General features: G+C 39.3%; 1 protein-coding gene across 1 annotated transcript; it reads left to right on the top strand.

Annotated features, from left to right (window-relative positions):
* The first annotated feature begins 3,117 nt into the window (after nucleotides 1-3,117).
* On the top strand, nucleotides 3,118-7,734 carry masp2 (MBL associated serine protease 2). The gene is made up of 6 exons (XM_034087730.2): nucleotides 3,118-3,203; nucleotides 3,277-3,499; nucleotides 4,292-4,469; nucleotides 5,546-5,677; nucleotides 6,838-7,034; nucleotides 7,247-7,734. Exons 1-6 carry the CDS (start codon nucleotides 3,196-3,198, stop codon nucleotides 7,406-7,408), a joined length of 900 nt encoding a protein of 299 aa, XP_033943621.1. The 5' UTR covers nucleotides 3,118-3,195; the 3' UTR covers nucleotides 7,409-7,734.
* Nucleotides 7,735-12,241: the final 4,507 nt, after the last annotated feature.

Genomic DNA, 12,241 nt, shown 5'->3' with positions numbered 1-12,241 from the left:
AGTTTACAATTGCATTTTTCTATTCTTGTGTTTGATTCCTTGTATTTTTGTATTGATGTGCTCCTATTCTCCCGTTCATTATCGCCTGTATTATTGAATTCTGCCTCCAGTCCACAGCCATCAACAGTAAAATGAAAGGTTTGTCACACCTTATAGAATGACCTATAAGCTTGTGAAAGGTATGACTTTAGGGTGTGAAGAAGGTTATAAAGCAGGGCAGCTACAAAAAGCAAGGAATGGAAAAAGGTGCTGTTATTAGCAGCTGTGGGCATTTTCAGATGTTTAGGTTTCCTTTTTTCCTCGAAATGACTGCAGTGCAGATAACCCACTCAACAAATCTGTTGTGCTCAGTCAATACAGCAAACAAGAAGTACATTTTGAATGATCTGCTTCTTGCAGCTTCTAATTACTAGAGATTTGGCATTTCAGTGCCAATCGCTGCATGACATTTAGAAGTAGCCCATACCCCTAACATTAAGCACTGCCTCTCAGGGAATTTGTTCACATTTGTTTTATGTGCATGTTTGAGTTATTTTATGACTAACCATGTTTTTGTTAAACAGAAAGGTTTTGCAAAATTGTCTTTAGGAGGTAATCTTTTTTATTGGGAAACTGAATGTAGGGGCCATCGATGATTCAGAACTTTACATGTGTAAAATGCTGGAAATGCAGATGTTTTAACCATAAAGGATAACATACTCCCCCTCATTAAGCTTGTGAATCAGATGATGAGAACACTTTTCATCAGCCAGCATTCAAGCCCTCCAAGCTGGACAGTGCTGCATCACTGGGATCCCATCAAGGAACACAAAATGATTCTCTATGCCATGATAATTTTCATTATGAACATGCTATTCGACAATGACCAGTGAGAGAGATGACTTGGAGCAATAATGAGATGAAGAGAACGATTATTAAACTGCGTTATTTAATAGGTCAGTCGATCACCTAAGGTTTCTTAAACAAAAGTTAGGCATCTCCAGCAAAACAACATGTTTCACCCGGTTGGACCAGGTGAGACTTTCATTGAGGGACTAGCACAATGTGAATACATAGAACACAGCTGTGTAGGCGCCTAGGCGGCACATGCCTACATGGGCCTAAATTACTCTGACAGCCACCTCAGGAGTGACCAGTCATACTTAAGCCTGTGCCACTCTTTGGAGGGTACAGAGAGGGCACATTAAATCCTTCAAATCAGCGTTCAACATCACGCTAGGAGTTCAAGTATTTGCAGAATAAGTAGTCCAGACTATGGAGGTCAATCAACTTTAAAAAGATGACCAAGAGGTTAGAACAGTCTGTAATTCGATTTTTAAAACAGCACATATTCTTCTTTCATGAGGGAGTTTAGAGAAGATCTCTCTGTACGAAACTTTAAAACTTGGTGGGATATGTTTAAAGCAATTGTTGAAAATGCACTTTATTCCAAAAAGAAAATATCAAGAGGTTTATAGTGTTTGAGGTAAGATGCAGCTCCTTCAAGGGTAAGCATGGTATAAAATCCTAGAGTATTTATCTATGCCACGTTAAATATCAAACAGAGTAATCTGCGAACATCGTAGGGTTTTAAATTAATGTTCACTTCCAGGAACAAAAAAAAGTAGACCCTGTTTCTGAATGAGCATTAGAATTATTATTATTATTATTATGAACAGTTTTTCTATTACAAATACCTTTTGTCCATGATTTATTTTTGGGTGTGATTTCAGCTCGAGCATCAATGGCTGAGTGGCAGCTGGATGATATATAAGAGGAAAACATCTGTAATTAGTACAGACTCCACAATGGCTCAACAGTCAACATCCCACCAGCAAACAATCAGGTGAAAAGAAAGGTCATCTGCAAAGAGAAAAAACCCATTGGTCGATAATTATTGTAATTTACTTCAAATATAGCTATTAGTGCTTTAGCGTTAGGGAAATGGGTGTTGGTCGCCCCATCACTTCTACACACCACTATACATATTCGATCGAAACGGACAGAATAAATACACTGCAATTCCCTCCTTATTAAAACCTTTACAAATCATAATTTAGCTGAAATTTTTTAAAAATCATGACGCAGTCTGGTGTCATTGACTGGAAAAATGTTGTTGAACAGTGGGCTTCTGTCCTTGTAATAGTATTAGTAATTATGTTAAATGGACTGCACTCCAGTCTGCGCTTTTCTACCTTTACAGACAAAGTGCTTTACAATTGCCTTTAATTTACCCATTCACATACACTTTCCAGGGAGTGTGTGTTCAAAGAGTCAAAGTTCACCTTGTGTTGCCCGGCCTTGCTCTCTCTTGTCCAAACCTAGCGGTAAGGAACTCTGCTTCGCTAGGCCTTCTTAATTTTTGTGTTCAAATGTTTTCATTTTCTTATTAAATATAGAGCTGGCTTATATTGATGGATTTCATTTATATCTGTCAGGAGAACTAAATGTAGTTTTAATTATTAAAGTTATGAAATATATAAACGTTTTCTTTAATAAGGCATATCTTTTTGTTAATTAAAACAAATAAAAACAATGCAGGCAAAAAGTTTGAAAGGTTATTTAAAAAAAGAAAAAGTGATCTTTGGACAATAAGAAGCAACTGGCCAGCTGACCTCGGTGACCTTGCTGGTCACAATACGGTTGTAAAAGGTCGAAGAGAAAGGTTGGAATTAGCCACATTTTTTCCGATGCTTTTATTTAACAGCTTTACTGCTCAGCAACCATGAGAGCAAGGTCTGATATAATTAGCAACATGAGTCTGATCTGATCAGCATCACTGTGTAAACAGGTTTTACAGGGCGCTTAGGTGTGATACAGGTAGCAAATTCTACAGATATTACCAATGAAAGGTGACGAAAACTACAGAAAGGTTTTCTAAATAGTGCTTTATTTTTTTAAATGTAAGTGCTTTCAGTCTTCCTTACTGTTTTTGCTGAAGGCAATTCACTTGAAGTAAATTGTGGTAAGTGATAAAACAATAAGAAAAATTGTTTAAGAGGATATAATAGATTTAGGTTTTTCTGGCATTAATGGATTTGATAGATTTCTGTGCCTAAAGGGGGGTGGGGAAAGCTGACAAGATGATCATGTGCCTGTCTCACTTTGTTTACTTACATGTCGGCCTGCCAGGACAGCTTGGGTTCATTTACCCTCGGATCACTGAGGCTGAACTTCTCCAAAACCTGCAAAATATCTGGGGACTGTGAAGCCAACATGACCAGGTGAGTGTCAGTTAACATTTATTTGTGCTAAATATTCCCTAAACCTGCTGCCATCACACCTAGTTTTGCCCAGTGGGGGCTGTGTATTTGTCCTATTTTCCCTCCTCCATGTCTCACTGAGTGTGGAAATGACAGGGTTATATGGCAGCTTCACCTCCCCCCACTTCCCCCAGCCATACCCTGACAACCAGCTCATAACATGGAACATCTCTGTCCCAGAGGGCCACAGGGTCAAACTCTACTTCAGCCACTTCAGCATGGAGCCCTCACACCAGTGTGAATATGACTACGTCCAGGTATTACACTGCTGAAACTACAACTCCCATTATCTGCACTGGTTAGCCATTGGTGGAATGTAATGAAGTACATTTACTCAAGTACTGCACCTAAGTAGAAGTATTACTGCTTCTATGTTGTGGTACTTGCTTGTAAATGGAGTATTTACATTTTATTCTGCTTTATACTTCTATATCACTACCTTTTGGAAGCCAATATTTGACCTTTTATTCTAGTACATTTATCTAAAAGCTTTAGTTACTGTTTACTTGAAATATTCAGATTATTAATTATTAAAATATAAACAAATGGTTAATACATTATAATTTATTCTTTTGTGTTAAGAAATCTAGCAGCAGTTTAATGTTATTACAATTTAAAAATGATACAAATAAACGCCATACTGAAATGGGCTATTAATGCATATAAAGACAGTGGTGTAAAGTAACTACAGTAAGTAGATTTACTCAAGTACTGTACTTAAGTCAAATATATGAATATATATTATTCTGAAATGGGCTAATCTGCATAATGAGTACTTTTCCTTTTGGTACTTTTAGTATATTTTGATGCTAATACTTTTCTACTTTTACTTGAGTAACATTTTGATCGCAGGACTTTTACTTGTAACAGAGTATTCCTACACTTCTGTACTTCTACTTTTACTCCAGTACAAGATCTGAGTACTTCTTCCACCACTGCATAAAGACTTAAACTTTGCCATACATTGCATATTTTACTTAAGAAAGAAGTCTGAGCTCTTCTTCGACTGTAGCATGATCTTTAAACAGCCTCTGACCGTGTCAAACCAGGTTTTGGCGGAGGGAAACGAAACCTTGCGGTTCTGCGGAGAGGAAGAGAAGAACTATGAAAGCAGCCCGAGGAACACCGTCATCCTGTCAGCCGGGCGCCTCATGTCGTTGGTCTTTAGGAGTGACTACTCTAACGAGGGCCGATTCACGGGCTTCCAAGCGTTTTACACCGCAGAAGGTGATGCAGAAAAGTGACATTTGTTGCCACAAGGTAGATACATTTGTATTGGCTGTAATTGCACTAAGCAATGTGCAATGTTCTTTCTAAAGATATAAAGCAGGATTATATAATCCCATGTCTATACATCAATTATTGAAAAAGAAAGAGGCTATTAACAACAGAAATGCATTAGTGACGAAGCAAACACTGTTGATGAAATACTTTAATACTTAATTGACATACAGGTATCGGCTAATTCAATTAAATAACATAGTTTGACATACACTTCCTATTTCTCTTTGCATCCTTACGTATGAACAAAACGTTGTAATAATCACAACATACCCTTTTTTATCTCTATGTTCCTTTTTTCGGATTTAAGTGTTTATTAATTTGTTTGTTTGTAGCCTTTATTTAACCAGGTGAAAGCCCCTTGAGATCAAAAGATCTCTTTTTCAAGGGTGACCTGCAGGACATTAGTTACACTTGTAACATAAAAACAACAGAACAACAATAAGGATGACATACAACATAATGTACAGAGTACAGTTTACAAAACTCTATTTACAGTGACAGGTACCATGAGTATCAAACAGCATGTCACCCAGCCGAGTTTTAAAATGATGCAGGGGAACCAAAGTGCTCAGTTTTAAACATGTTTGCAGACTGTTCCAATTTAGTGGAGCTGCACATCTAAAAGCTTTCTTCCCTAAGACAGTCCTAGCACTTGGCACATTTAATAAAACAACATCATGAGATCTCAGGCAATACATATTTTCAATTCGTCGAGAGATCAGAGAGCAGATATAAAAAGGTAGTTTACCCAACATAATATAATCTACAATATCTGTTGTCATGCAATTAACACTGTTGCACTGTGAACAACCTTCTACAGCACCTTTTATTCGTGTCTTCTAGAGTTACGTCACATCGGACTCCTCTATTGTCAGCCTAAATTGCTGTGGAGACATAAACTCTCCAGAAAAATGCAATTAAAAAAAACAGTCATAGACTATCCTGAGTTTAGTCACATTTTCAGGAGACTTGAAAGCTACATATCTACTGCGAAGTATTAACCTCTTTGTCTCCTACAGATATCAACGAGTGTGAATCGAAGATAGATGGGGAGAAAGTGTGTGATCATTTTTGCCACAATTACATTGGCGGATATTACTGCACTTGCAAACAAGGGTACCTTCTCCATGACAACACAAGATCCTGCACAGGTAAGAGCCATAGCCAAAAGCTCAAGAGGCTTGTTCATCTGAGCTCAATCAAAGGGTCAAACGCTGTAAAGGTAGGTTCAGTGTCAAGGGATTGGCACATAACATTTGACTGTAGATTGATCTCTTTATGGGGTTTCTCAAGCTACATACACAGCTCAGATCCCCCCTGCCAGACACAGCAGATATTGATGGAAGTAAAGCAATTTCCATTAGTGTGCATTGACTTCTGTTTGATATGTTCAGCTTGAACATACTAGAATTCCACATCGTTTGTTGATTATATAATCAAATAATGACCAAGTCTTTAATTTGGCCCAATTTGTTGCTGTGGTATCGAAGTGTTATAATTACAAAATGATGGTAATTTCAGACTTTCCCCTGAAGTGTATAGGAAAATTAGATCAGTCTGCAGTATTGTAAAGTGTTATTAAAGATAATTATTTGGATAAAAAACATTTGTCTTTCAAAATGTTTGAACAAATCTTCAAAAAACTATTTTCTGACATTTAAAGTCGGGCACAAAGTTGATTGTGTTCTAGATTGGATTTCATTTTATCATAACTGGCCTGTTCTAACTGATTTCAGATTGAAATGGCACACTGATGCATAAAGTAGTTGATCTATGCCAGCTGATGCAAGACAAGGTTAATTACTGTCGATTCCTAAGGGAAAGCAAACTTCAAATGGCATTAAAAATGGATACCTGTGTGCAGCACCAATAGTGTACTGACACTATGTCATTAATCACAATTACCAGTTGATGTGCCTGAAATTATTATTATATGCCACAGGAAAAAGGGTGACAAAACAAATCATGCAATGAATAGGCAAAAATGATTATCTGCCTACAGATTGTACTAATTGTATGAATTATAGGAACTCAGCCTCTTTGCAAAACTAATTTGTTAACAACATATGCACCCTTGCCGGCGCAATAATGCAAACCTAAATGAATCCCATTATTTATTATGCCAGTAAATGTCCCGATTGACACGGAAGAGTTATTTTCTTCCTTACAATAACTTTTTCATAGCCAGTTCTGTGTTGTTGCACATATGACACCTGTTCATCAGTATTTCCAAGTAACATACAAGGGCTCAAACAGAGAGAACTGCGCACAATATCTGAAACATGCCTGAACATGTGAGTCTTCCCTGCAGTGCCATGCCTCAGCCAGGTGTTGACCTCGCTGTCGGGGGTTCTGACCAGTCCGGGCTACCCGAACCCTTACCCCCCCATGAGTCAGTGTGATCACACCATAAGTCTGTCAGAGGGCCACAGAATAATCCTGGACTTCCTGGAGCCCTTTGACGTAGAGGGACACTCGGATGTCCCTTGTCCATACGATATGTTGAAGGTTAGTTCAGTGACTTCAGGACACGCAGGGAGATAAATGAGCAATGTATTCCTCCTCATGCCTGTGAAGGCAGTTTGTTACAGACTTGTCCTCCTCGGGTGATATACTTCATGAGCATGCCGTTTCCTGCATAATTAAGTTTGGGTGGACATAAATCGTCCAGGGCTTTAATTAATCTTCTTACCTGATGTTCCCCCTTTTTTGTTTACAAGATTTCGACAGCTGGACAAGAGTATGGACCCTTTTGTGGATCAATAGCACCCGGTCGGTTTGACACAGGAAGTTACCAAGTGCATGTTGTGTTCAGATCTGACTCTAGTGGGAAGAACAAGGGATGGAAGATCAAGTATACCAGTATTAAGGCTGGATCCTGATGGCTTGTTGACATGAAAACTGTGTGTGAGCATATACGCTATCCAAATATTTTACACAGTGACTTTTACACTGTGGCAATCTTTAAATATTCAGTGTGTTTGTGATATTGTGTTCAAGCACAAAGAAATGTACCTTTATGATAATCTCCACATTTTGTCTGTATGTAGTTTCCAATGATATTGTGAATGTTTTATTTCTTTGTTTGCTGAGATGCTGTTGTAATGTCACCTTCACAAACCTCTTTCAACCACTTTTGAATTAGCATTTCAGTGTTTTACTGCTTGTGAGAATAAAAGAAGAAAGACATTAAAATGGCTAATGTAAGTGTTTTGACCATACAGCATGTAGCCAGATGTTATCAGACAAGAATTTTGACACGAGTAAACATTCACATATTGTACTAAGCTGTGTACCATTCTGCATTTTTCCTGCTGAAGACAGAAACACATTGTAATGCAGAAATAACAAATAAATTCCATGCAGGAAACGTCAGCATGTCGTGTCTAAGGAGCGATGACTGCTAGTCGTTTAACCCTCATACATTATGCAGCTTGTTCTCAGCAATCCCAGCTCTGCCCCTCTATCAACACAGTCATTATGGGGTTCTTCAGACCCATGAAATTGCCTCTCAATTGACACTTTTGCATTCCCCTGCTAACATTTCCTCCATCTGTGGCCCACAAGTGGGGCTAAAGAGCACACCTGAATGTGCGGCTATGAGAAAGAACTGCATTTGTGTTGATTTGATGCAGGGTTTTATTCATTTTCTTCTGGTGTCTTGGAATAAGCCAATGCCACTTCTCTGTGAACTTGTGACTTTGTAAAAAGCTCATTATGTTAACTTACTGTAGACTGCAAACATACTTTGGACTTTGAAAGCCAACATAACTTAGCGATGTGCGTACTGACCCATACATCACCTTGATATTTGTAAACCCAACAGAATCAAAGGCCTCAGGTCAACATGTGTTCTCTAAAACTCATCTGATCACATGGGATATGGTTTGTTTCCAGCATGAAATGCCTAGAGAGTCCGCAGGGCAACCGGGTGCTTACAAAGAAAAAACTCCAGTTGTTACTTGAGCACTATAATCCAATCCACCTAGACAGTGCGCCACATGCACAATCGACCGCTCTCGTACCCCACTCACTCCTAACTGTTCAGCCTAGTTGGAGCCGAATACACAGGAATTACACACGCCGTGAAACCCATTAACCAATTATGGAAAATATCTAGCAGCAGCTTGCAGCCAGTTGGCTTTGAGCTAGCATACCCATCACTATGTTGTCCTACTATTTTGTAAGAGACCATATGGGGTGCTGAACTGTGTCGTTCTTTCTACAGTGTTTTCGTAATGTCAATGGAAAAGCAATTTCATTTTCACAAAGAAGGGTTCCTAGCTTTTAACAAGTGCTATTATTTGGATTCATCATTTTAACCGCTACATTCCTGTATTTACTATGTGTGTTTTTGTATTTCTGCTAGTTTTCTTTATGTGTAATCTGACAACATTTGTACTCATTACATGTTACTTGTTTGACGCTTTTATCCAAAGCAACTAACATACTCAATACTGTGGACAATCCCCACAGGAGCAATTTGGGGTGAAGTGTCTTGCCCAGGGACACAACGACATGCTGATTGCAGTGGGGTTTGAACCTGTGACCCCCTGATCCAAACACCAAGACTCTATCCACTGCACCACACGCCTCCTCCTACTTATGAGTTATGAAACCTTTTATTTTGCCCCCCATCTTGGCTCCATAGCAGAATAGATATCAGGGTTCATACACTTTTTCACCAATGATTTTCAATGACTTTTCCATGACTTCTCAATGACCTTTACCTAATTTTCCATGACCAAAACAAAATGACCACTGAAAATGTTTTATTTTAACATGGAACAGGAAAATAAGGTCTGCATATGAAACATCTAGTGCCTAAAACAAATCAAATAGTAGGCTTACTAGCTTCTACTCGCTAAAGCAACTGTAGTCAGGGAGGCAGAGGCTGCTTCTCAGGTCGACGATTTTCATTTCCTCGCTCCTCGGTCTCACCGGAAGTTGATTTGCCTGCGCCATCTTGAGTACCGTCCCATGGCTCTTATTTCTGCCGGAGGACCGAGGATCGAGGAGCGAGGAGCGATCATGGAGGAGCGATAACCGAGGAACCACCAGACCATCCTCCGATGAAATCCCCAGATACTCACCCCGCCCCCTTACTGTGTATCGCTCACTGATTGGACGAGACAGTGCACGCACTGATCTGATGCTTCTTGACCAAGCGGCGAACTGTGGGGTAGAGCCGTGAAGCCAATACGGAAGTGTCACACACTGCAGTTCATATATTGGCCGATAGGCGATGGCTGCAGAAAGGAGCAATTTCCATAGACCCCCATGTTAAAATGCCCAACTTTACAGCAGAAAAAAACATGTTTCTGTCCCTGGCTCCATACATGTTTATTATCGATATAGTTAGATTCCACCTTCATGATTATGGATCTGTGAGTGAATTGTTTTCTAACGCGACCCTTTTATTTATATTAGGTCTTAAAGTTTGTGCATAAATTAGGGCGTGGTCACATTGAGTGACGGCTCTGTCAAGTGCCTGCCGCTGTTAGCTTCTTGTCTCGCCGCTAGCTGCTCCATGAAGCTAGCTACAGGGACTCTGCCTGCTCAGCTCATCCAGGAAACACAACTTGTAGCCGGCCGTGGTTGTTTGTTCTTCATGCTTATATATCGGACTATTGTGACTCGCTCTGCGGTTAAAACAGACGGTGCATGAATGCGGTAACGGCCCGTCTACACTACAGCGTCGACAGCGTCGAAAGCTCCAATCTGCCCATTCACTTGAATGACGTGGGTGACGTCATGTAGCCTCGCTTTTTCGCCGAACTGAATTGTGGGTAGCAGAGCGGTCCGTCTCAGGCGTCTCCGGCGACAGAAGTTGAACAATGTTCAACTTCTGACGCCGGAGACGCCAGAGTAGCCAGCGCCAGCTAGCGCCAGCCAGCGCCAGCCAGCGCCAGCCAGCGCCAGCCAGCGCCAGCCAATCAAATCCCGTTTCCCAAAATCTGACAGCTGAAGCCGTAGCCAATCAAACCGCATCTAAGCTGGGAGAGATATCCCGCCGTTCATTTCTATATTTCAAAAAAAGTTGGAGGAGAAACTAACTATCGCCGTAGCAAATCACCCGGTTTTGTATGACCAGACCCTCTTCACCTACCGGGATACAAACCGGAGGAACCAGGCATGGAGGGAGGTGGCAGAGACAGTGGGTTAAACTGGTAGGTTTTCGCCTGTTTGGGGAGTTTATATATATATTGCTCCCATACAATCCCCGGGGTTTTTTGCTTTGTATGTCGGGGGCGGGAGATTCATGTGATTGGTTGTTGGCCGTGTTGCTTGAATAAAATCCCCAAGCTCCAGACACGCCCAGCTCCAAGCTATTTTTGAAGCTGTAGTGTGGACGCTCCGTAAGTGAAATTCGAGTGCTTTATTTATGTGTTAATGATTTTAATCAGCTACGTAATGAATGGTAAGGCTTGGGTTAGCATGTAAGCTAGTGGTAGCTACATCGGTACTAACGATTGTAATCGTACCCTCCAAGTTGAAATCATAGACTGTATATATAAAGGTTAAAACGAAATAGACAAGTGTTAAGTGGGATAATACTGTTGAACAAACGGCTTCTGTTTGAGGTTGATAAGATAAGGTTACATCCTTGTAACTTAGAGATATTTTATTATGTAGGTAGAACTGTATGCATCTAAGGTTAATTTAAATTGGCTATGCTCAAATATGTAGACAAGTTAATGTCGAAGTAGTTATGTGAAATCAACCTCACAATAAGATGTGTGTATATTACAATTATTAATGTCATATTTCAAGATGATTACTTAGATATTACAATATGGTTGATTGAGCTGGAGTTCATTATCGAGCTTACACCTTAACGTCACAGTCATCTGAAGAACGAACCCAAACCTTGTTGTTTTTATTAATTGCATTACCAAATCGGTATCAAATAAACAGTAAGCATTTTTTAACACACTTCCAAAGTTACAGTCAAATAAAAAGGACCCTGACTCGGACAATACACAATCCAACATGTTCAACAGAAGAGAATCAGTTATATTGTTTGTACACATGGTACTTTACATATATATATATATATATATATATATGTTTGTTTAAGGTGTCCAGGTGATGCAGACAGGCTGGACCAGAGTGAGAGACAGAACTGGACTCCTCACAGCAGTGAACTTCAGCACAGGTACAAAGACTCTTTTCTTACTGTACAAAGAATCAAGAAAGATATTGGTTTAAATGAATGAAGTATTGACTTGAATACACTGATATACATTCCATTAAACAATACTAAATACTAGATCACCTACACATCAGTTAAGTTGAGGGTTTTTTCCATGCAAAAAGTTACATTTAGATATTTAGCAATATGACTTTGTCAGCTTTCTAATGTAATGTATTGAAGGCAAAGATATTTAACACATAGTGAGAACTGCTACTATTTATCTCTCAATATTGTCTGTAAAAAACGTGGTAAAAGTTATTCTTTCAGTGAGACAACAGAGCAAGCTTCTACAGTTGCACTACGTTTTGATAACAGTTAAATATTATTTTGATAATAACATATATTTCAATGTTGATGAACTTCATACTGTTCATTCATAATCTGATTGTCTTTGTAGCTCATTGTTGAAATAAAACAAAAACATTACAATTACAAAATAATTATATCTACAGCCCCTAAACACACCACTTTCATAAATAACACACTTGTTCTGCAATAATATGTTTTATGTTTCCTG

This window comes from Pseudochaenichthys georgianus, chromosome 7 (genome assembly GCF_902827115.2).
Source record: "Pseudochaenichthys georgianus chromosome 7, fPseGeo1.2, whole genome shotgun sequence".
Taxonomy (NCBI): Eukaryota; Metazoa; Chordata; class Actinopteri; order Perciformes; family Channichthyidae; genus Pseudochaenichthys; species Pseudochaenichthys georgianus.
This window is presented reverse-complemented; position numbering and strand designations above follow the sequence as displayed.